This window comes from Elaeis guineensis, chromosome 7 (assembly GCF_000442705.2).
Source record: "Elaeis guineensis isolate ETL-2024a chromosome 7, EG11, whole genome shotgun sequence".
Classification (NCBI taxonomy): Eukaryota; Viridiplantae; Streptophyta; class Magnoliopsida; order Arecales; family Arecaceae; genus Elaeis; species Elaeis guineensis.
In genome coordinates this window covers 23,064,847-23,089,021 of record NC_025999.2, presented here as the reverse complement: position 1 = coordinate 23,089,021, position 24,175 = coordinate 23,064,847, and the positions used below count along the sequence as shown (strand labels likewise).

The following is a 24,175-nucleotide window of genomic DNA, read 5'->3' as shown; positions in this document are numbered from 1 at the left end:
GCGTAAAATTATCGGACCATAATTGTGGAGTTAGTGGGTCGTTAACTTTTACTAATTACCGTGACACGTAGTTGATAATCATTCATAACGATTATAGTATGTTGAGCAGATGGGCTGACTATATGTCGGTAATATTGATATGTAATGTCTGAGTGACCATCGGTAAGTAATTCTGATATACTGATGGTCTTAGGTCAGAGGTTGTTCAAGTTGTCTGTTGTTGGTCGATAGTAGCCGACTGTCTGTCGTCAACTGATCGAAAGTCAGTGTGATTTGTTCCGTCGATGTAAAGTCGGAGTTACATATTCGATCGGTCGGCCATTGTTGAGTCGACGTTGGGGTTCGGTTGATTTGAGTCGGAGGTCGATTGACTTACCCCAACAAAAATATCTTTATATATCTACAAGCAAGAGTTCTTGCATCCAAAAATTCTTCAATATGACCTAACTTAATTTTTATCAATCACAAAAATTATATTATTCTTTTTATTTCTTCATTCACTTGGCTCTTCTATCCTTTTCCCCAGTGAATAACCTTGCTTTTCAATATCATTATGGAATTTAAGCTTCTTGTTGCTAGAATTACAACTTTGATTTTATCTTACATTTAGATTGATCACAAGCAGCTACTATAGGGTGATCCACTCAAGATCAAGAATGATATGGATAAAGATAATGAGATTATCGTATTTGGTTGTATCATGATGATCCCATATGACAATGATTTCAAATCATCCTTACTCCTCAAATCACCCTCTAATCTAATGATAGGATACCCATCCTCGAGATCGAGAATCCAAGATCACCCCCAGATAGTGATCTTGGAATAAAATTTGAGGATAAAAATATCCCTCAATCTAGTAAAAAAATTAGTATAACAATATACCGTTAGTTTATTATAGCAATATTTTATATATAATATTATATTATATTTGATATTATATATTATATTTATGATATATATTATATGATAATATATTATTAATCATATTATGATTCAGTGATAATTTTAAATTAGAGTAAAAATATCTTATTATAGTTTATATTTATATAATAAAATATTTAATATGTTACTTCAATTTGTCTTATTTTTCTAATTAAAATAAATATTCATATTAATAAATAATATATTATAAGTATAAATAAAAATATTAATTCTATAATAATAATTAATATATATTTATAGAATCAATAATATATAGGACTAATAAGTATATTTTATGAAATCTATTAATTATTAATATATTAATAAATATAATGATATTTTATTTATAATACATTATATATAATTAATAAATATATTTTGATGAAATATATTACGGATAGTTTTGATATTATATAATCAGTGATCTTGAATTCTCATAGAATACTAAACAGATTACTTGTGGATACTTGAAGATTTTTAATCACTAGATCATGGCTTACCAAAGACCGTGATCTTAGATCACTGGTGATCAGATCACCTAATGATTTAGATCATCAATGAGATCACTGTAGTGATCTCATTTGGATCACCAAACGCTATCAAAAAGGATCGAAAAAAATAAAAATAAAAAATTAAAAGAAACTAGATAAATATTTTATTATAATTAATAAGTATTAGTTTAGATTATATAGTATATATTGATCATATATTAAAATTATGAAAAAAATTTACCACACATGAAATGCACCTGCGCATGTCAACACCCCTCCGGCCAAGTCTAGACCGCGTTTGTTGCAATAGAGTGGAAAAAATGTGCCTCTGAGTTGAAATGGCGATCCAGTCAAAACCAAAACAACGCCCTCGCCGACAAAACCATGGCCGGCAGCAGGACTTCTTCCCTCCGGAAATTCTAGCTCTCTCCGTCGCAAGGCCAAGAAGCAAGGCGCGAACGCAGGCGAAGGAAGTCTACCAGAAGCCTTCGATCTTCTCCGGATCCCCGAATTTATTGGAGTAGTCCGCCGTCTAATGGGACTTCCCGTGAGTTTTCTCGTCCTCTCGCGCTTTCTTTATTGATATCCTCTCCAATTCTTTCCACTCTGGAACTGAATGTTGTTTCTTGGATTGGGTATCGGATTTTTCGGGTTTCAAGAGGATTCCTGGTGAAAAAAAATCTAGTTTAAGGCATCTGATTACGTCAATGTTAGAAGCTGAGTTCTTGGCTTTTTTATCTTATTCGCTTTGGCAAAAAAAAGAGGATCTTGGGTTTTTACTTTGAGGATTGGTGATTAAAGGTGTGAGCGATTTCCATAACCGAGCCTAATTGCTTGGTTGGTCGCTGGAAATTGGAGAATAAGATCTTTCTTGAATGTGTCATCGTGCCAACTGGAGAATTCTCTGCGAGTTGTCTTCTTTTTTATTTCAATAGTCTTTTTGGTGCGGGAGAAATTGAAATCTTGCTTTTGAGAATTGTAATAGAACTAAACTGAATAAATTACTGCGAAGGAACCGAAGCCTGGCCCAGTTTATAGCACTTGTAAAAGCCATAGGATCAAATTATGCAACTTCTTGAGTTGGTTCGGTTATTGATCTTGATAGATATTAACTGATAATTTTAGAGAAATTTCTTAGGGAACTTATTGTGATCAACACTCCAGAGTTCACTTTGGAGTGTTTGGATTGCTACAATTGGATGATCACCTCTTTGTTAGCATCCATCAACCTGGTCATCTCTGTTTCAAAATTCTGAGACTATAGGTGAACGACCCAAAAGCCCTTTTGGCTAAATGAGCTGAAATGTCTACCCCCTCCAACCGCTCGCTCTTCCATCAACTACATCCCTTTTTAAGTCTCTTAAATGATAACTAGCGTTAACTTTAATTTGTTAGGGACTAAGTTATAACAGTACTCTTGGTATTCACTGGTAACAGATCCACTGACAAGTTCCTACAATGACGTCCAGACCTATGGTGCTTTTTTGCCTACTCTTGTTATTTATCATAACGTCTCATTTTGAGTGGAAGCAGCAAATCTTGAGTGAAGTTGAAGCAAATCCATCAGTCTCTCGTAGGAAGCAACATATGTTGGATAAGGAAGAACTTGTTAAAGAAAAGGTAACTCTCCTGGCACATCAATTGTGATCATAGTTTCGTGAGCTGCATCTTTTGGAGAGATACTGTTAAACTTTTGACACATCAAAATAAGTTAAAATTCTTTAGTCATTTGGCAGCAGTTTTAAAATTAAATTGTAGTAGATGCACAAAGGATACTTATCATTTGCATTTACGTCATATGGATCATGTCTTATCCTTTTTCACTTCTTTATTCAGTTTGTCTCATTTATGTATTATTGGACTGTCTTGGCATCCATTGTTTTTGAGTTTTGAAGTGTCCTCTTGCTAAAATTTTCAAGATGGCATGGCAGGCCAAGAACAAAACTCATAAAGTTGGTGTTGTCATCACCTTCATCTCTGCTAACCACATAGAGATTGGAGTCGAATAACAACACAAGATATCTTTCATCTCACATGCGTTGTTATGGATACTGTTTTGGTTGTGATAATACATTATATTGAGCTTGTCAATGCTTTAGTTATTTGTCCAAATGTTATTCACAAATAATTCCCTTGTTTTCAAGATGGGTGGTGGGTCATTCCTTGCACTCAAGATTTGAGTACCTATAAAAAATCACTTGTTAAAATGTTATCGAACAATAATGAGAACATTTATTCTGTTATTTAAGATTTTGTCTTGAACTAATGCTTGATGAGCATGGGGGCTAAAAAAATTCATATTTGGGCTTAGTCTCTGATCAACACAAGCTTTTTCTTAGTTTTGGAGAAATGTTTCTAGTTTACGATTTATCCATTTGTTCCACTCATTTATGAGTGCTATTTTGTGTAGTTTATGTCTAAATTAGATTTATTTAAACTTCTCCTTTTGTGGAGTGTCAGGATTAGGTGAAATATTTCTTATTTTCTTAAAATTTTTCAGCTAATTCCTAGAACTGTTTTGTAAATTGTCAGTAATATTGATTATTGTGTTTGGTATACGCAAGTAATGTTACAGTAAATTTATTGAAAATCTTGATTGATATGTTTGGTATGACAATCAGATTATTGGTAATATGAAATCAAATTCTTAAACTACCCCTAAATCAAATCTATTAAAAATCTATATATTATGACTTACACTTAACATCATTCTAGTGTCGTGGCTGCCAGATGGCAGCATGCCTGGCCGTCGGTCGCCGCCCCTACTGCAGTCACTGACCGCCGGCCATCGGCTGCCACCTCCACTGTTGCTGTAGATCGCCACCCCCATCACCACCGCCACTGGTGGATGACCATGATTTTTATCTTTTTTTAATTAAAATATATTCATCAGAAAATATCAATTAATTTAACTGCATATATTATAAAACATGTTTTTCGAGAGGACAATAGGACGCTCGATTTGACTGAAAGAATGAAAACACCTCGACTTTTATCTCGTCTGCACCTCTTTGCACCTTTTATCTCATCTTCTTCGTCACCACCACAAGCCCACCATATTTTTATATATTTTATTATTTTTTTAAAAAATAATATTTTATGATTATATTTTTTTCCTTTATTCTTTCTCCCTATCTGCGGCTTCTCCGAGCCCACCACCCCCTCGGGTGGCCCCATCCCCCTGGGCCCCTCCATCTCCCTCCGCACCCCCCTCTCGGCCACCTGTGGCTCCTCCGTGCTGCCCCCTCATCCCCGTCACCTGTGGCTCTCTCTCCCCCCGGGGCTTGCACCTCCTCCACTTTGTCCCCCACACCCCCCACCCCCACCACCTGTGGCTCTTGCTCCCCCACCCCCCCTCACTCGGCATTGCGGCTCCTCTATGCACCGCCCTCCCTTACCTTTGGTAGCCCACGGCTTCTCCGCAGATCCCCACCTCCCCCCCGACAGTCTATAGCTTCTCCGTGATGATGTGGAGGATGGAGACGTTGCTGGCATTGCTGGAGCTAGAGGAGGTGGGTGACACGGTGGGCTTGGACGACGGGAGGAGCAGGCGAGGTCGCGGTGGCGAGGAGGTCAGCGATGGTGGCAACATAGATGGAGGGTTGGGCGGAGAGGCAGCCGAGGAATGGCTTCATGGGAAGAAAAAGAGGGGTTTTGTTTGATTTTTTGATGAGGATAATTTCATCCAAAAATTTTATTGCAAGATTACTAAAGATGTAGTAATTTGGATAGCCATCCCTTCTCAAGGCAATTCGGATTGTCTTATGGAAGGTAATCTAGATTCTAAAGCAATCTGGATTGCCATCCAAAAGACATACCAAACACAGTAATCTGGTGGGTCTAGTTTAGATTACCAGAAATCTGGATAGATTGCCAGCTACCAAATGCAACCTTAGAGACTTTTTAGCCCTTTTTTTTTTTTTTGCATACAATGGAGTTCTACGTTGATGAGGAAACCTATTTTTGGATTCAAATATTGTAAATTAGTAACCTAGGCCCATTATAAGAAAGCTAGGAGTCCTCTTATGGATAGAAAACATTATGTGGCAAAGCAATCCCGTACCATACTATTATAACTAACAGAATGGGGGCTTAGCGTGCCATCATGTGAAAGCACCAATTGCATGTTTAGAGCATGTCCTACTAGGTGGCTGTTAGTGTATCCTTATTGCCTCACTTTAGGGTTGCAGCGATTGCCAGTCAGCTTCTAAGGTGCAAAACAAGCTAGCCCATTATAATTGTTCAAGTAACAGAGTTGTGCATTGGACATTGTTTAAGGAAGTGTCCAGGTGGGTTATGGATTAAATAAAGCTTATAGAAGTATCGTTAGTTTGCACACCATTCACAAATTGCCCTTGTGTTCTAAGTTATTAACTGCATATACATGACCTAGGGATCCCCAAATAAATGCTAGCACTGGTCAGATGCAGTTGACCAACATATTCTTGTACAGTGAAAATGACGCAATCTTACACATCTCCACTTGCATTTTGATTTGAAGTTGAAGCCTTGTTTCGATATGTGCGTTTCTGGACACGGTAATAGACACACCTAGAGTCATATTAGAACATTTGAATATTCATGTTATGGTCATCTTTTATCTCTTTATCTTGAGGATGGTGCGGATGGCACATTTGGACGTTAATCCCCAGCCCTGCCCATATCTTTTGGCAAGATGGTAGAGGTGGAACTTGCACCATAGGACTTTAAAATGATTACTTGGTTTGCTCACTTTTAGCTTTGTTTGACTTCTTCATTGAAGTTTGACACCTTTATCGGCACCTCTCTCCTCTTGCCACGATGCATCGGATGTCATAAGATGTATTTAATTTGAAAGTGCAGTACAAGGATAGCATCAGCTCTATGAGTTGGCCTGCTAGCACCAATGTATTCCTTCTGATGCGATCTTTCCACATGAACGAAGGTGAAGATGCCTACAAGGGATGGGTGCAATGCTACTTTTCAGCCTCATAGTATTTGTAATCATAAATGTGAAACATCCATGCAGCCATGTATGTTCTACTCAAGCAGTATACAAAGGTTAGATAGTTTGTGGAGTAGATTATGTGCACATAAACAACTAGCCAACTTATTGGCCATCATACATGAACAATATTTCATTAAATAACTTAGTTATATTTTTTAACATCTAATGTTGGAAAAATCAATTAGTTGAACTTCTATGCTGCTAATTTTTACACTATTGATAGGTTTTGTCATGTTCACAAGGAAATTTAACACTTCTATAAGAATAAGACATTATAATTTATTTATGTAATGTCTAAATCTAAGAAGCTTTTCTCCAAAGTTGTAAGGAAAACATTATGGTGCAAATCGCACTGAGTTTATTGTTTCACTAGCCCAGACAACATTGGCAATGTTGTTACTGGCACCCTTAATTACAAATTAATAATTATAAAGGATGATCATAGTGGTGTGATTGCTTGGTTCTATGTTGAGTGAGAGTGTCAAGGGAAAGCGGTAACATGTAAAGGCATTAACTAGTTATATAGGATATGAAGAATGTATTTCTTAAAGAGTCTTTCTATTTAAAGCTTTGGAAAGCTACTTTGAGACAATGACCTATTTTATTTACAAGTTTTTTCTTACTAGGAAAGCAATGTTAGTTCTAGAATTGATTTTGATGATGTCAAAGTGTTTGAGTATAAATTATGTCTATTAATGATGTGCTTGAGAGTATTTGTAGGTTATCTCAAATGTTTAAACATTTTACTCAAAAGGCTGCATCCTCAAAAAAGTTTAAATTCCAAAACTTAAGTCCTTCAGATTGGAAGAAAAGAAGTTAATGATTTGAAAGATAAATCTAGTCTAGATGCATCTCTCAATAAGCATAAATTATATTTGAGAAGCCAAGTCTAGCTTAAAAATTATTTAGATCAAGAAAATTGTCTCAAACTCCTTTTGGCACACTATTGAGTCGACCCAGTCTAAAGCTGAGCTGATTCAGTATCGGTCAACAAGAAAGACAAAAATCTTGCTATTTCAAAATAATTCTTCCGAGCCAACCCACTGATCAACTTAGTTGACCTAGTCTAAAGCTTAGCCGACTCAGTGAAGAGGAGAGCTGACTCAGTCTCAAAAGAAGATGAACACAAAAAGCCTTATAAATCAGCAAATCTTTTGAACCAATCCAGAGAATCATTGAGTTGACCCAACATACAATTGAGCCGACTAAGATAGGATCTGAGTCGATCCAGTCTCAGATAGACAAAGCAAGACAGAATATTAGATTTTTGGCATTTGCTGTTGAGCCGACTTAGAGCTTGGGTGAGCCGACTTAGTGAATTCTAAGAGAATGACGGCTAGTTTTTCAGAATTTTTAAAACATGGCTAATTTCATTCCAATGGCTATTTTCATGCTTCCGACGGTGACAACATTAAATGAAGACATTTTTAAGCCAATAAATGTGAAGGATTCATGGAAAGAACTAAATTTTTGAAGGTTTTAAAATGTTTTTGAAGTTTTATATCTTTTGAAAGAAGAAGAGCTCATTGAATAATTATACAAGAAGATAGTGTGAGGAACCAAAAGAGAAACAGGAAAGAATTTAAGAGTGTCGTAAATTGAGTCCTTCCTACATTCAATTAGATTAAGAGTAGTTAAATTCCAACTAGCTACTATCGAGGGAAAGCATTAAAGATTGTCTCAACCTCTTTAGCATTCAAGAAAGAAGTTCAAGCATTGAAAGCCTAACTACCATGACTTCGTCGGATCCAAAAAGAGTTTTATTGTTCTCAACTTTATTTCTTGTATTCTTTTATTGTTTATTTGTAACAAGTTTCTTGGGTATAAAAACTTGGGGTTGGTCCAAGCCTAAGTTGGATTAATTGTGAGTCCAAAAGAAAACAATCGTTTGTCAGGTTTTGATTAGTGAGCCAATGAAAACCAACTAGATTAGATTGTAAAACCGAAAAAATATTTGGACTATAATCTTGAAGAAGTTATAATTGGAATTCTCAAGTATGTTTGCTTGAAGAGTGGAACATAGGTGCTGAGTTAGCACAGAACCACTATAAAAAAATTATTGTGTTTGTGATTGTGACTATTTTTTCTTTATTATTTTTGTTGCACCTTTAATTTTCTGCTTATCACTTCACTTACACAATCTGAATTGTTTTAGATACATTGTTTCAAAGTTAAATTTTAAATTTTCAGAAACCCAGTTGACCCCCTTCTCTTGGGTTGCTACATCTAGGAAACAAGCATTACATCAAAGTTTATTTGTAGGATTGTAGCAAGACTTTTGACTTGTCCTAGGGTTGTTTCCTATGAAGGACAGCTTAGGATTAGGTTAATTAGATCAAAGGCTTAGTCTATAGCATGTGTGGTTTAGAACCTCTTTTATTTTGACAGGCAACACATGTGTACATTAATCATGGATTATGAGGGTAACTTAACAAGTTCAGCATCCAATAAGCTGAGAGCTAAATGGAGCATCTTTCGGTCTTATCGAGAATGAAACATCAAATATATGCAATAGAAAATATGGATCCCCAAGAAAAGTGAATTTGTGCTTCACAATTAGGGCATGCGTCAATTCACACCAATATGCATACATTTGTAGGCAACAAACACACTCAAATATGTGTAGCAGAAGTCAACAAAGTATCTTTCAAACACTATCCATAGGGATAAAGCAAATTGGATAGCTACCTTTCGACATCATATTCTTTTTTTAAAAATCAATTAAAAAGAAACTCTATTTCTATTTTTTAAAATTTTAAAAATAAAAAAATATTTTTTTAATCAATTATTTAAAAAAATATAAACATGATGATATTGGCGGAGGTGTTGGTAGTGGCAGTAGGGAGAGCAATAATATTGGCGGTGGTGTCGGGTCGGGGGGGGCGTGTTCATGATGGTGGCAACAATGACAGTCCTGCCACTAATGATGTGGTGATGGCAACAATGGCGGTGATAAAAATGGTGGTGGTGACAGTGTAATGGAGGCATCAAGGTTGGTGGTAATGACAATGACTGTGGTGGCGGCAATAATGATAATAGTGGGGTGTTAATGATGTGCCAATTGTGGTGTGGTTGAGGAGGTGGCTTTGTGGCTAAGTCAATGATGGCATTGTCAATGGTGTGGTGAAAGTGGTGGGGGTGGTGCTACCAATGGAGGTGTTAACTGGCAATAATGTTGGTGGTGGAGGGGGCAATGGTGGAGGTGATGTTGGTGGTAGTAAGATATGAATTTCTTATTTTTGAAGATATTGGACATAAAATTTTCTTCCTTTTGCCCTAGAAATAATGAAAATGGATTTTAGAAGTTAGAAAGTAAAAACTATAGCACCAAGCATGTTTCTTGTGTTGATTTTTGTGATTTTGTTTTCACAAATAGACAAAAAATAAAATTAATGCCAAATAGGCTCTTAGATTAGGATATATCTTCATCTTGTGGTAGGGTATCAAAGAAAAGATCCTTGCACAAATTAAGTTAGGGGCCAATTGAGGCTTTTGCCTAGTACTTTGAGTGAAGTTTAAGTACCATTGGATGGCAAAGACAGCCAAAGAGGAAAACAATTCAAACTAACCACACAAGCAAGTCATATTGATCACCTGTTGTCTAAGCTAACAGTATAGGATGAGAATGAGGTAGAATATTATATAGGAAGGGAGATAGAAGATACAGGGGAGAAAATGTTGATCGAGTTTCCTATCAAGGACTCAATGACCTTAGAGCTAAGGGAATATCTGGTCAAGGGACCAAAATATATTTGATTAAAAAAATAAATGGTATATTAATGCTAGCATAACTCTGTTTAATCACTCAATTAGGTGCAGTGTGGCAACTTAAGTTAGCCATCCTCGTTGGAAAAATGCAATCATGGACCTTCTATGTTTCTTCCTTCAACAAAGATGAAACCCTACTTCCTGGCTCCTGCCCCCTAATGCAGAGCCCATTCTTTCTGAGCTTCCTATCTAGTTTTTTTCCCTTTACACTCTACTCACTCTTTTGTTATGTGCCTCAACCATCCATCTCTTCCTCTCAGGTAACTTCCCAAGTCATATGTTTCATTCCTCCCCTCCACATGCAAACCTGCCCACTTCTCCCCTATCCTTACACCAATAACTTTGAGATTGTTTTGTGCCTGTTCCCTTCTTGTCTTCAATCTTAACTGGGGTAAGTAATCATAGGAAGCAAGATTGTCCAACGTTCCTTGCTGCTACAAAATCCAAAGCCAGAATGACAGAGAAAAGAAAATGCCGAGATGTCTTTCAAATGCAACTACTGGAAGCAGAAAAAAAGATTGAAACATGGGTCTCTTTCATCAAGGGTTAGGAAAAAAAAAAATATTCCAGAAATTTTAGGGGCTACTAACTATTAAATTTCATAATTCAGAATATTTGATGTGTTTGTGGATACAACATGCTCTCAGGCAGTAATAGGCTAAAGTACAGAAGCTATGAAGAGAGAGGATCCAAGAAGGCAAAGGGAGGGGTATAGTTGTTGGGGACTTGGCAAAGCCAAAGTTGATGAGGAAGATCTGTAGAAGGGGCCGTATTGAAGGCTTGATAGGTCAGAGCAGTGGCAAAGATGAGGCAAAGGGCCATGAAGCATATTGCAGTCCCCAATTTTTTTTATTTTTTATTTTTTCTAAAATATCTACGGGGTGGACTGGAGTGAGGAAAAGGGGCCTGGTTTGGACAAAAGCTGCCATGTTGGAGCCAGAGACAAATAGTGGGGATGGGGTAAGTTGTTAGGAGGCTGAACTGGGGTTGGAAGGAATCTTATGCCTCCATCTCAGAGCCGAATGCAAATGACAATGCAACATAATTCAAGCAAAACCATTCCAGGGGCCTGTTTGGTTGCGGACCGCCACCAGTGAGGCTAGAGGAGATGTGAGATGAGGGGTAAGACTGTCTCACTACCCTCGGAAGGAGGAAGTTGCAGATGCGGCCATGCGCTGTGCCTTGGCGGAATGTCATATGACCCCTAATTAGGAAACAAGAGACTCAGAATATGTTCCCTCTTCTCATTACGTCCCTATAACTTATCATATTAATGCACAACATATCATTCCTTTTTAAAGAAGGTGATTGCATGGTAAGACAACAAACAATGGTACTCTTACCAAATCAAACCTATCCCTTAATACATAAACATAATATTCTATATGCTCACAGAACAGCCAACTCTAGCAGATATATTTCAAAAATTCTCATAGCAAAAGATCTGGATTTTGTCAAGAAAGACCAATGGAGCAAAAGCTTTGGTTAACTGGTTGTTTTTGTCACTTTCAAATACTTGGGTCAAATACAGTTATTGAACCTATGGGATATGTTCAAGATTGATCTGTAATTAATTAATAGAGATCAATAGCTATACACCTCTAGTTACAAAAATACTTTGCCTAGGGTTTGGCTCTTGGATAATTGCTTGGTTGCTACACTAAAAAATTGTAATATACAAAGGTAGCAAAGGATACGGTTGTGATGTCAACTGTCATGCTAAGTTCTGAAGCTTTGAACCACTAATCCCTCTAGTGTTTTAGCTTATTCTCTGTGTCAGTTCTTCATCCATTGTATACTTTCAGTCTTAGAATTGTTTATTTTGAAAGTATATAACTTCTTTCAAACTTGATCATTTGTAAATAGAAGTTTGAGGCTTAGAAAAGTCTCCTAAGTAACCGTGCTTTTATCGAACCAATATTTGAGAGTAAAGGGGTTTATTTTGCTACAAATAGATTCATGATTATGAATGAATGGCATAGTCGCAAACTTCTAACTATTGGACTATACACTTTATTTTAAGTCTTTGGAAAAACATTGACCATTCAAAATCAATAATCAGTCTTTCAAATTAAAGATCCAAAACATTGAAGATGTTCTACACTACAAAGTTTCCATATAAACAAAAATTCATGTGTTTTGCTCGTTTCCAACCTAAGCAATCAAGTAGGTGCAACTGATATTGTTCATTTTTGCAGTTAGTTGGTTCTTAGATTACTGACATTAAAATACATGAATTTTGATTTTTAGGTATGTTTTATAGTGTAGATAGGTGGATAAGTATTGTTGGACTACACAGTTTAAATCTTTGGAAAAATATTTAACAATTTAAAATCAACGATCCACATCCAATTAAAGATCCAAACCATTGAAGATGGTCTACATTACAAAATTCGCGTAGAAACCAAAATTCATGTATTTTGGCACTTTTTGTCCTAAGCATCAAGTAGGTGCAACTAATCTTGTTCATTTTGTAGTCACTTGGTGCATAGATTAGACACTAAAATACATAAATTTTGATTTTTAGGCTCTTTTTATAGTATAGATCATCTTTAATGGCATGAATCTTCAATTTGGATTACCCATTTAAAATTGTTAAATCTTTTTGGAAGATTTACTAAAATGATTGCAGAGTTTATGTTGCCTGCTCACATTTTCTGCTTGTAATAGATGAGTTCAGGGTGGATGAATTTAACTTTCAGATCCTTTACCTAACTGTCAGTCATATGCAATCCTATTGTTTGACTTTACATAAACTCTAAAGTGAATTTCTTTTTAATCACCTTACATCCCACTTGGCTTCCCTTTGTTATTGTCTACCATGTTGTCTAATGAAGCCAAAAGTTTCCAACTTAAACGACATTCTCTTTCAGCATATTTGCAACCTGGTATGGCACAAAATCTAAGTGGATTAGCCTGACTTCTTAAGTTCAATACTGACAGTTATTGATTCTTTTATCCTGATGCATGCTTATAGGTTCATATGTAAAGGACCATCCAGTTTGTATCACATTATATGGTTAGCTTTCTGCTGTTTACCTATGCTACCTGAAGATGAGGTCTTACATGTGCAGAATGTTGCTTGCAACTTAGGATAGGAACATGCTTGTGTGTGCTTTTTATTCTGCAATTTAACTTGGAAAGAGCTCAAGCCAAGCAATCTTGACTTTTTTTAAGTAACTAAACTATCTGTAGTCTTAGAAAATTTTAGATGAACAATCTGCCTCTGGGTGACATCATATTTGCTTACATTTGGAGTCTCTTATACTTAGAATTTGAATTCGCTATGTTTTAATTTAAGCTGTCGTTTTAGCTGTGTGTTGGCGTGGTAGAAGTCCAAAATAGAACCCTCATACTAATTCTGCATGGATTGCTTTTCTTTTATTTTCTTTTTTTCTTTTTTCTTTTTATTTGGTGATTAATGTTTGCTTCATTTAGTTCAGAACTAATTTTTATTTGCAGATAATCTTATCTCAAGAAAGTAGCATTCGGCAACTCAATATGCTTGTCCAGAGCCTTCAGCGACAGTTGCTGCACTGCCGAGGCAGCAATAAAACGACCCATGGAACCGAATCATCTCTAACTGAAAATGTTAATGAAGTTGAGAAGCAGCTGATCCTGGAAGATTAATGTTACATGATTTGATTTGGAGCTATCTTGCTGTAATGGGTGATATTTCATACTGGAATCATATTTATTTACTGGCCGCAGTCATTCAGGTGATCAAAATCAAGACATACAATGCTATAACTTGCTTCATACAGAGATGGTTTGATTGTCTGGTAAAGGGGGATGTTTGCAATATGAAATCTTTATTTTGTGTATTGTCTTTCTGTGGTGAATTCTTGTTGCCCTAATTTGTAATTATGTAACTATGTTTCTTTTAATTGGTCCTAAATTCTCTGAAGTGTCATAGTAAAGCTTCTGCTACGGAAACTTTATGAGTCATTGGTTATGGGATCATGCTGTTTCCAGTGGATGCAACCTTTTCATCAACTAGCTTGTAAAAATTGCATGTTTGTGGGTCGGTGCTTGTATCAGTAGTCGTAGATGATGCAGCATGAATCATTTGTATGGATCAGTTTTCACTCGTCCATATCAAACTCCTCTTCAGAGGCATCTAATCGGTAGTGTGATTATTCTTCAATTCTACTCTATCAAGTGGGGCCGTACAATTCAAAATGTATTCGTAGGTGCGAATATTATTGAGAGTGCCAATTGGCAAGGGTAGAGTTGGGTCCAGAAAACCCTTAACCATGGAATCAGGTTAGAAAAAAAATAAATCTATGTCCAATACCTTTGTTTTAGCAAAAAGTTTTAAGCAACTTACAAATATCATTTCCAAAAGACGCTCCGCTGGTGTGGTGTGTTCTCATTTCTCTGAATTGGTATTGTGAGGTGTGCCATTTTTTTTCTTTTTTGGGTAAAGGTGAACTGTGCCATTAAATGGAGCAAAATGATTGGTGCAAGAAACCTGAGTAATTTTTTAAGTGATTTTTCTGAGTTTCGTTATCATCTATTTTATTTTACATAGATCTATATTTATTGTATATATCAAATGAACACTTCACTGGTCAATTATATGTTTTAATAAAGGAAAATGAAGTAGGGTTGATCATCTAAATAAGGCAAGAAAGTATTTGGCATCACCTTTTTTTTTTTTTTTCTAATTTAAGAAAACAGAAAACAAAGATATTATTTCTACTTTTGAGCTTTAAAAATAAATACAGGTTTAGTGTGGTCAATTTATTTTTATTTTTATAAGTTAGAGAAAATAGAAACCTATCTTTCTCTAATCTTTGGTAGTGATGATAACGATGTTGCTGCTCGGTGGTGATCACAAAAATAGTCACAATTGTAGTGGAAGTGATGGCAATATTATGCTGACCTATCATGGTAATAATGGTAGTGTTGACCAAAATGACAACATGGTAGTCGAGGTGGTGAAAGGGATATTTAAAAAGTGGGAAAGAGTTCAATATGACAAACTTGAGTTCCTATGTAGAGATAATGTAAATAGTTTATATATATAGAAGATAGAAATAGCAATACCAATTTCGTCTTGACTTTTCTATGTTCATTTTCAGAAATAAAATTTAAGAAAAAAATGCAATACCGAATAGGCTCTGTTGGTGCAAAAATCCACCTGCGCCGGAGAAGCTGGAGTCGAGGGAGTCGCGGTCGCCATCGGGACCTGTAAAAGAAGTCTAAACCGGAGGTGGGGTTGCTCCGGCAAGACTTTCCGACGCTCAAGTCAGTTCTCTGTTTCAACAAGAATAGAGTGCTCGAACAAAAATTTTAGCAGAGTTTTGGGATAGAAAATAGAGCTTAGAGAATAACGTATCTGGGGTCCCCCTTTTATAGGCGGAGGAAGCAACAGACTGATAGCGATGTTTGTAACCATCTGACAGTGGGCTGCCCATGGTCAGGAGGAGTTTGTTGCGAAGAGTAGTGGAGTGGAATCGTGGCTATCACCGGGACATGCTACGTGGAGTCTGTCGCGGGGAGTGGAGCGGCGTCCGTTGTCGTGACTTGCCAGAGGATGGAGGAATTGCACGGTATCCGTCGCAGGAAGTGGAGCAGGATCGTGGCCATTATTGTGGTCTGCCAGGGAGTCATAGAGCTGCGTGGAATCTATCGCAGGAAGTGGAGCAGAGTCGTGGCCGTTACTGCGGCCTCCCAGGGGGTTCCGTCGCAGGAAGTGGAGCAGGATCGTGGCCATTATTGTGGTCTGCCAGGGAGTCATAGAGCTGCGTGGAATCTATCGCAGGAAGTGGAGCAGAGTCGTGGCCGTTACTGCGGCCTCCCAGGGGGTTCAGGCCTGTTGGCCGAAGTTTGGCTGGAGTGCCTGGCGGAGAGAGGTGGCTAGCTACCCGTCTAAGAGGAGCTCGGAGTCCGGCTCCCGTAGGAGTCTGGACGAAGTCTTCCTTCAGTTGAAGTCGGAGACGAGGTCCGGCTCCCGTGGGAGTTCGGACGGAGTCTTCCCGCAGGCGGAGTCAGAGACGAGATCTGGCTCCCGTAGGAGTCCGGACGGAGTCTTCTTGCAGTTGAAGTCGGGGACGAAGTCCGGCTCCCGTAGGAGTCCGGACGAAGTCTGCTTGCAGTAGAAGCCGGGGACGAAGTCCGGCTCCCGTAGGAGTCCGGACGCAGTTCACTTGCAATTGGCATCGGGGGCGAAGTCCGGCTCCCGTAGGAGTCCGGATGAAGTCTTCCTGCAAGCGGAGTTGGGGATGAGGTCCGGCTCCCGTAGGAGTTCGGGCGAAGTCTTCCTGCAACCAGAGTTGGGGACGAGGTCCGGCTCCCGTAGGAGTCCGGGCAGAGTCTTCCTGCAACCAGAGTTGGGGACGAGGTCCGGCTCCCGTAGGAGTCCGGGCAGAGTCTACCTGCAATTGGAGTTGAGGGCGAAGTCCAGCTCCCGTAGGAGTCCGGACGAAGTCTACTTGCAATTGGAGTCGTGGGCGGAGTCCGGCTCCCGTAGGAGTCCGGGCGAAGTCTGCCTGTAGCCAGAGTCGGGGACGAGGTCCGGCTCCCATAGGAGTCCGGGCAGAGTCTTCCTGCAACCAGAGTTGGGGACGAGGTCTGGCTCCCATAGGAGTCCGGGCAGAGTCTACCTGCAATTGGAGTTGAGGGCGAAGTCCGGCTCCCGTAGGAGTCCGGACGAAGTCTACTTGCAATTGGAGTCGTGGGCGGAGTCCGGCTCCCGTAGGAATCCGGACGAAGTCTGCCTGCAGCCGGAGTCGGGGACGAGGTCCGGCTCCCGTAGGAGTCCGGACAGAGTCTTCCTGCAACCAAAGTTGGAGACGAGGTCCGGCTCCCGTAGGAGTCCGGACAGAGTCTACCTGCAATTGGAGTTGAGGGCGAAGTCCGGCTCCCGTAGGAGTTCGGACAAAGTCTGGAAGATGGTCGATCATCGAGGAAATTTGGGTGGAGTCCGTCCGTTGTGAAGAATCCGGTCGACGCTGGTGGGGGCTCGTTTGTCAGCAAAACTTGGGAGTGTTGCGGGGGCTCGGCCGTCCGAGAGATTTGAAGAGACGTCGTCGGAGGTCGGAAGTCGGTTGGATCTCCGGAGGGTCACTCCCATCACAAACTTTGGCTAGGGGATATTTTATACCCAACACCAGTCCCCCTACTTTCGAGTTCGAATTTTGAATAAAGGAAGTACAGAGAAATTTTCGCAGCCGAAGTTATCCCCTTGCATCCTGTGCACGATCGCCCCTAGATATTTTGGCATTAAATATGCGCGTGCTGGAGTCTTTTCGAATCGGGGCGATTCGAAGGGACCTTTCAAAATTTTCGCAGGTACGTTAGCCCAGGTACGGTGCAGTAATGGCTCTGTTAGCTGTCAGCCGCTTTTAGCCGCCTGCTGTGGTGAGTGGGACACGTGTCGAGCGCGGGTCGGTCTGGGGGGATTCGCGATCATTATGGTGCCGGATCCCAGGGTCTATTTAAACCCACCTTTCCACCTTTAGGGGTCCTATTCCGCCTGAGAGTTCTATCGGTGTCCGCCTTTTCTTCGAGAGCCCTGACCCTCCTTGGCGTCTTCCTTGGCCCTAGGCGTCCTTCGAGTCATCCCTGTCCTCGCCCCTCTGCATCCTTCAGAGCGATCTAGGTTAGTCCCGGAACCTTTGTTTTTCTTCTTGCCATTTAGGGGCCTTTTCTCCTCCATTTTTTTTCTGTCTCATTTCTCTGGTTTGGTCTCCCACAACCCCTCGTCTCTTGTCCCATCTGATTTCTCCAGGATCTTTAGGGTCTTCATTTGAAATATCTTCTGGCACTTCCGCCTCTAGTGGTTTCAGGAGTTCGTCCGCGTCAGCCCCCCAGGACCCCCACACTGTAGACGAACCCACATCTGGGGCTGGGCCTCACTCGATTTTTGTGCCGGGTGCCATTCCCTGTTCCCTGACTCCGGATGAACTCCTACTGATAAGGGTTCAGTGTGGAGTTCCTCCGGAGTACGATCTGGAGCTTCCTGGTCCCGCCGACCGGGCTAACACCCCTCCTCCTGGCCGCTTCTGTCTGTATCAGGAGGCCTTCCGTGCCGGACTCCGGCTTTCACTTCCACCTTTCGTTGTCGCCCTCTTCCGTTTCTTAGATATTTCTTTAGCCTCAGTTACTCCGAATTCCTTTAGGTTTTTGATAGGGTTCCTCTCCCTTTGCCACGTAGTCGAAGTTCAGCCATCCCTCTCTTTGTTTAGGCATTTCTACACCTTCAAGCGTCATCCCTCGGCAAAGGACTGGTGGTATTTCTCCCCTCAGTTTGGCAAGAAGGGGTTGCTGAAAGGTGCTCCCTCTTCAATCCACAACTGGAAGGGAAAGTACCTCTTCGTCCATTGCCCGACTTTGAGGCTGGGCTTGCCCCCTTGGGGCTCTCTGAGGGACTCTGTCTGTCGGGCTCCCAGCTTGGGGGAGGACGACCTTCAAGCCGCCTAGAAACTTCTTGGCTATTCCACTCCTTCCCTTTCCAACCTTCTGAAGGAGCAGTTTTTGTTCAACATCGGCTTAAGTCCCCAGGATCCTGCGAGTATTCCATCTTTTCTTTCCTCTTCTTTTCTTCCGTCCTTCTTCCTTTTCTTTCTCTTTCTTTTTTCTTTTCTTCTTCTCTTTTTTTTTTTTTTTTGCGTGTCACTTCTTCCTTTTTCACCCCATCACTGATTTTTGATTAATTTTTTTTTTAGGAATGATGCCGAAGCAGCACAGATGCTCGCCAGGGGCCTTAAGACCCACAAAAGAAAAGGTGCTGTGGCCTCCGGATCAGCAAAGAAGGCCAGAACAGAGGAGACGAGCTCGGCCGCGCCTACCCAGGCGACCTTCACAGTCGAAGTCCCTTCGGATGCCAAACCTCTGTCTCCCCGGGCTTCTTCCAGGAGTCCCCCCACTGAGGTTCCCATTTCGGGGGTCCGTCCCACGGAGGCGCCCGGGGTCGAGAGGGGGAGGAGAAGGAAGTCGGTGGCCCGCAGGATAAGTGGCCGTCGGGTCACCATCGAAGAATCCCACGGTTCTGAAGAAGAGTCGGAGAATCCCTTCAACGATAGAGACTTGATCAAGCGGTTGATCGACGGCTGCATTCTGCCCGAAGTCGTCGAGAGGATTGATCGCGTCGATCCTGAGCAGCGGGTTTGGGACTCCCTAGGGTCCTTTCTCGAGGTAAACAAATCTTCATTTAATTGGCTTTTCGACCCTTGTTCTGATCCCCTAGCTGCCCTTGCAGATTGGGCACCAGCTCCTTGCCAATATCGAGGCGACGAATCGGGCGAGGAGGGATGCCATCCAGGCGGAGGAGCGTCGTCGGGCTGAGGTCGCTCACCTCAAAGAAAAAGCCATCGAAGTAGTTACCCTCCAAGAGGCCCCGGAGAAAGAAAAGCAGGCCCGGGAGGAAGAGAAGCAGACCTCGGAGGAGACGGTGAGGAAGGCAGAGGCCGAGGTCGCAAATTTGGCGGAGCAGATCCTGGTCCTGGTCTCAGAGGCCAGAGTTCTTGCGGTGGAGGAGTTCAAGGCCTCTGCGGAGATGAGGGACCTGAACATCAGGTTCGGCCAAGAGGCATTCATCAAGAGATTCGAGCTCTGCCAGGAGAAGGTGGCCAGAAAATTTCCCAAGCTCGATCTCAGCTTCTTGGGCGAGGAGTCTGAAGATGAGGCCAGTCCCTCTCCCGCTGCTACTGCTGCCGCAGCCTCCCTTCCAGGGACACCGAGCTCCCCAACTCCCCCTGCAGAGGACTGAGACCTCCGACCTTGTATTTTTCTTTTACTGCAATTTTTCCTTTCCTTTTTATCTTTAAGAAATATTCAATCAATAAAGTTGAATTTCTCATCATGGATGGCTTCTCCTCTCTTCCTTCCTCCTTTTTGTTTTTCTTTCTGCAATGAGACGCGCCTTGACGCTTTTGTCTCCCGATGGCAGTGTCCTGCCGAAGCGCTTCTCCTGCCTCAGGGGATTCCGCTGAAGTCCACGATCCAGCAGCTAAAAAAGAAAGTTCTTCATTTGACAAAAAGGTCAAAGAAGATGGAAGGTGAGCTTCACAGGTTGAGGGAGAGTCATTTTGAAGCCACCGCGGAGGCCACCCGCTTCCGGAACCTCCATGTGAAGGAGATCATGGAGTACAGCCGGAGAAAGGCGAACTTCGAGAAGGAGCTCGAGGAACACAAGAAGCGCGCCAGCGATCAATCTTGGGCTCAGGCTGCCAAGATCAGTTCTCTCAGAGTGGAGCTGTCGGCTGCCCAGGAGAGGATTGGCCAGCTGGAAGGAAGTTCATCCCGGCTTTTGACTCAGGCCGACAGCGACCGGGAGTGGTCGAAGAAGGTCTCCGACCTTCAGCAACAGCTCCAGGATGTCGAGGTGAGCTATGATGTATACCGGACCGGCTGGCGCAAGTAGGTGGACGAATACAAGGGGAGGCTCGGGATGGCGACCGACGAGGTTGCCCACCTTTGAAGGCAGCTAGCTGAGGGGGCTCAATCTGCTTTCGCTCGGGATTCTGACGAACTCCAATCCCTGAGAAGGACCGCAGAAGAACTATCCGTCGCTCTTGGGGAGGGGAAGGCCGAGCTGCAGCAATTGAAGATCCAGCTGGTGTACGAGCAGCAGGCAGTTAAGGACGCGGAGGTGAAATCTGAGGTCCTGAGAAAGAGGCAACGAGAGGTGGAGAACGAAAGCCAACGACTTCATCGGATGTTCCAGGACATGCTGCTGAAAAAGAGAGAGCTAGAAGAAGAAGTTGAAAATCTAAGGCAGTCCTTGATAAGGAGTGAAGCAGATAATTCGAGGTCGGAAGGATCAGAGCTTCCCTAGGGCTCTTTTCGGCCTTCCGTCTTTTCATGTATATATTTTCTCTTTTGTTGTTTTGTTTTGTTCTTTTGGTTTTGCTTTCCTTCCTTTAGCCTTCTGGGCTTCGTAGTGTATATTTCGTAAATGAAATGAAAAGGAGATTTTGTGTTACCTCATCCACGCATTGTATTAAATCATCGTCCGCCGAACTTCTTTTGTCTTTTGACTTGTTCGATGTCGACGTCGTTTGGAGGTGCCCAGTCGTCGCCATGCTGATTTGTTTTTCTTATCATCCATGGCCGTAGGCTCGAGCTCGGTGGTCCGAACTTCACATTACCTCGAAGGGGTCATTATTTTCTTGACCTGCGTCGAGAGCCTTCTTAGAGACAGGGGATGTTTGGTAGGAACTTTTCATCTTTGTTGAGATGAGGTTTTCTAAGTCTTTGGTGTGGTTTATTTTTCATCTGTTGTCGATGTAATTCGTCGCTTTTCTTTTTAATTTTCCTCTTCTTTTCTGAGTGAGGGTCCTCCCCTTGCTTTTTGTGGGGTCGCGTAGAAGTGTAGAGGTGCCATTGAGGAAACTTTTCCCTTTATCCAATTTTGTTGGGCGGTCGGGTTTTTGTCATCGTCAGGATGAGGTTCTCCTTCTGTTCTTGACGTAGTCGATCTCAGCTCAGGTTAGGATGAGGTTCTCCTCCTGTTCCCAACGGGGCTGTGGGGGCATATAAGGGTCATTGCAAGGGCCTCTCCCCCCATCCAGTCTAAAGAACCGGGCCTTCGACTTTGCTCATGTCAGGACGAGGTTCTCCTCCTGTTCCTAACATGGCTGTGGGGGCACGTTAGGGCATTGTAGGGCCTCTCCCTCCATCCGGTCTAAAGAATCGGGACTTTGACTTTGCTCATGTTAGGACGAGGTTCTCCTCCTGTTCCTAATATGGCTGTGGGGGTACATTAGGACGTTGTAGGGCCTCTCCCCCCATCCGATCTAAAAGAATCGGGCCTTTGACTTTGCTCATGTTAGGACGAGGTTCTCCTCCTGTTCCTAACATGACCGTGGGGGCACATTAGGACGTTGCAGGGCCTCTCCCCCCATCTGGTCTAAAAGAATCGGACCTTCGATTTTGCTCATGCTAGGATGAGGTTCTCCTCCTGTTCCTAGCATGGCCATGGGGGCACCTAAGGGCCGTTATATAGGCCTCTCCCCCAATCCGACCTTAAAATAATCAAACTTTTATTTTACTTATGTTAGGACGAGGTTCTCCTCCTGTTCCTAACATGAACTTGTTTTAATTATTCGAAGGGGTTATCCCCAGTCGTAACAAGCCCATGTTGAAAGGGAAAGACATGCAAAGTCGAAAGGAATTTTGATTCAAAGCAAAGTCGTTAGTAATATATTTACAGGCTTTTCGAGTCCCATGGTCGTGGAAGGTCTGCTCCTCCTTGAGGTCCTTCGGTGACGGAGTTGATGATCCTGATAGGAGGTCGATCTCCGAGCTGCTCTTCCCTCCTCGGCGGCTCAGGCTGCGGTAGGGTCCGTGGCCGATCTTCTCTACCCTCAGGCCGGCACCGAATGAACCTATCGAGTCGACCTCGCTGGATGAGCTCCTCGATCTCATCTCGGAGCTGGATGTATTCCTCCGTGTCATGGCCGTGGTCACGATGGTAGAGGCAGAACTTGTTGGGGTTGCGCTTTCCGAGGTGCGTGTGCATCCTCTCTGGCCTTGGGAGCTGCTCTCTGACCTCCATCAGCACCTGGGTTTTCGATGCGTTGAGGGGGGCATAGTTGTGGAATCTTCCTGGAGGAGAGCCCCACCGAGCCTGGCGATTCGGACTTCCCTGCCTGCATGCTCGAGGAGGAGTCCGGGTGCGCTTGTGCCCGGGAGGAGTTCGAGAATGTGGCCGAGCTTCTCTCGGCCCTTTTTCGATTGCGGGCTTACCCAAGTCTCCCGCCTGCCGCTCTCTCGCGATTTCCTCGTCCTTCATTTTGAAGGCTTCTTCCGCTCGGGCGTATCCTTCGGCCCGAGCCAACAGGTCTGCAAAATTCCTGGGGTACTTCTTTTTCAGGGAGAATAAAAGGTCGTTCTTCTGAAGGCCGCCTTTCAGAGCGGCCATCGCTACCGACTGGTCCAAGTTCCGGACCTCCAGCGTGGCGACATTGAAGCGGTTGATGTAGGTCCGAATGGACTCCCCCTCCCTCTGCTTGATGTTGATGAGGGACTCCAAACCCTTCCGGGGGCGCCAGCTGCTGACAAAATGAGCCACAAATTGGTGGCTCATCTGATCGAAGAAAAAGATGGTACCCGACTTCAGCGTCGAGTACCAGTTTCTCATCGCTCCCTTCAAAGTGGATGGGAAGGCTTGGCATAGAATGGCATCGGACGCGTCATGAAGCAGCATCATTGTCCGGAAGGCCTCCAGGTGGTCAACCGGGTCCGAAGTCTCGTCGTAGCTTTCAAACTGGGGGAGCTTGAAGTTCGACGGGATTGGCTCCTGCATGATCATTTGAGAGAAGGGAGGGTCAGTACAAATATCCTCACCATAAGTGGGGGGAGCGTGGCGGAGTTCTTCGATCCGCCGGTTCATCTCCTGAAGCCTCCGGTCCAGGAAATCCTCTCGACTATGGATCTCGAGGATCTTCTGGCAGGATGGAGGTAGAGATCTTCCGAGGGTGGAATCGTGGTCTGATTGGGGGCTTTCCACCCTTGGATTCGTCTTTCTGGAAAAGACTGGGCGGCTGGCCCAAGTGGCCCGTCCCACCGTCGGATCTTGGAGTTCCGACGATGCTCTTTCCGATCGCACTGATGCCTGCGGCTGCTGCTGCTGTTGCATGGCCTGCACAGCTTCAGTGAGGTCTCTGACCTGCTGCACCAGTAGATCGAATTGCTCCGCGCCAACCATCATTGCCGGAGGAGGGGGTAGAGGCTGGGAGACTGGAGGTGAGGCCGGAGCCTGAGATCTGGCCGCAGAGGCCGTGGATCGTCGTGTGGATGCTTTGCAGGGAGGCATCGGACGAAGACCTAGTGGGGGAAGGAGGAGTGGATGTCGGAGAAGATGACCAGAGGCGGTCCTGTTGAGCGCTCCTTTAAGAACAAGGGTACTGCAAAGACATAGCCCCTTCCTTTAGCGCCAATCCTGTTGGTGCAAAAATTCGCCTGTGCCAGAGAAGCTGGAGTCGAGGGAGTCGCGGTCGCCGCTGGGACCTGCAAAAGAAGTCTAAATCGGAGGTGGGGTTGCTCCGGCAAG

General features: G+C 42.7%; 1 protein-coding gene and 1 non-coding gene across 2 annotated transcripts; both read left to right on the top strand.

Moving 5' to 3' along the window:
• Positions 1–1,711: 1,711 nt before the first annotated feature.
• LOC105033960 (uncharacterized) lies at positions 1,712–14,077 on the top strand. Its single transcript, XM_010908945.2, has 3 exons — positions 1,712–1,962; positions 2,853–3,035; positions 13,633–14,077. The coding sequence occupies exons 2-3, from the start codon at positions 2,874–2,876 to the stop codon at positions 13,798–13,800; spliced, it is 330 nt and encodes a 109-aa protein (XP_010907247.1). The 5' UTR covers positions 1,712–1,962; positions 2,853–2,873; the 3' UTR covers positions 13,801–14,077.
• LOC114912954 (small nucleolar RNA snoR97) lies at positions 3,335–3,437 on the top strand. The gene has a single exon (XR_003798972.1). It is a non-coding gene; the product is annotated as a small nucleolar RNA snoR97 (small nucleolar RNA).
• Positions 14,078–24,175: the final 10,098 nt, after the last annotated feature.

Excerpts from the sequence above, each read along its gene's own strand:
- LOC105033960 (XM_010908945.2), top strand. The coding sequence starts at position 2,874 with ATGACGTCCAGACCTATGGTGCTTTTTTGCCTACTCTTGTTATTTATC. Across the intron at positions 3,036-13,632 it reads AAGAACTTGTTAAAGAAAAG|ATAATCTTATCTCAAGAAAG; the intron begins GTAACTCTCCTG and ends TTTTATTTGCAG.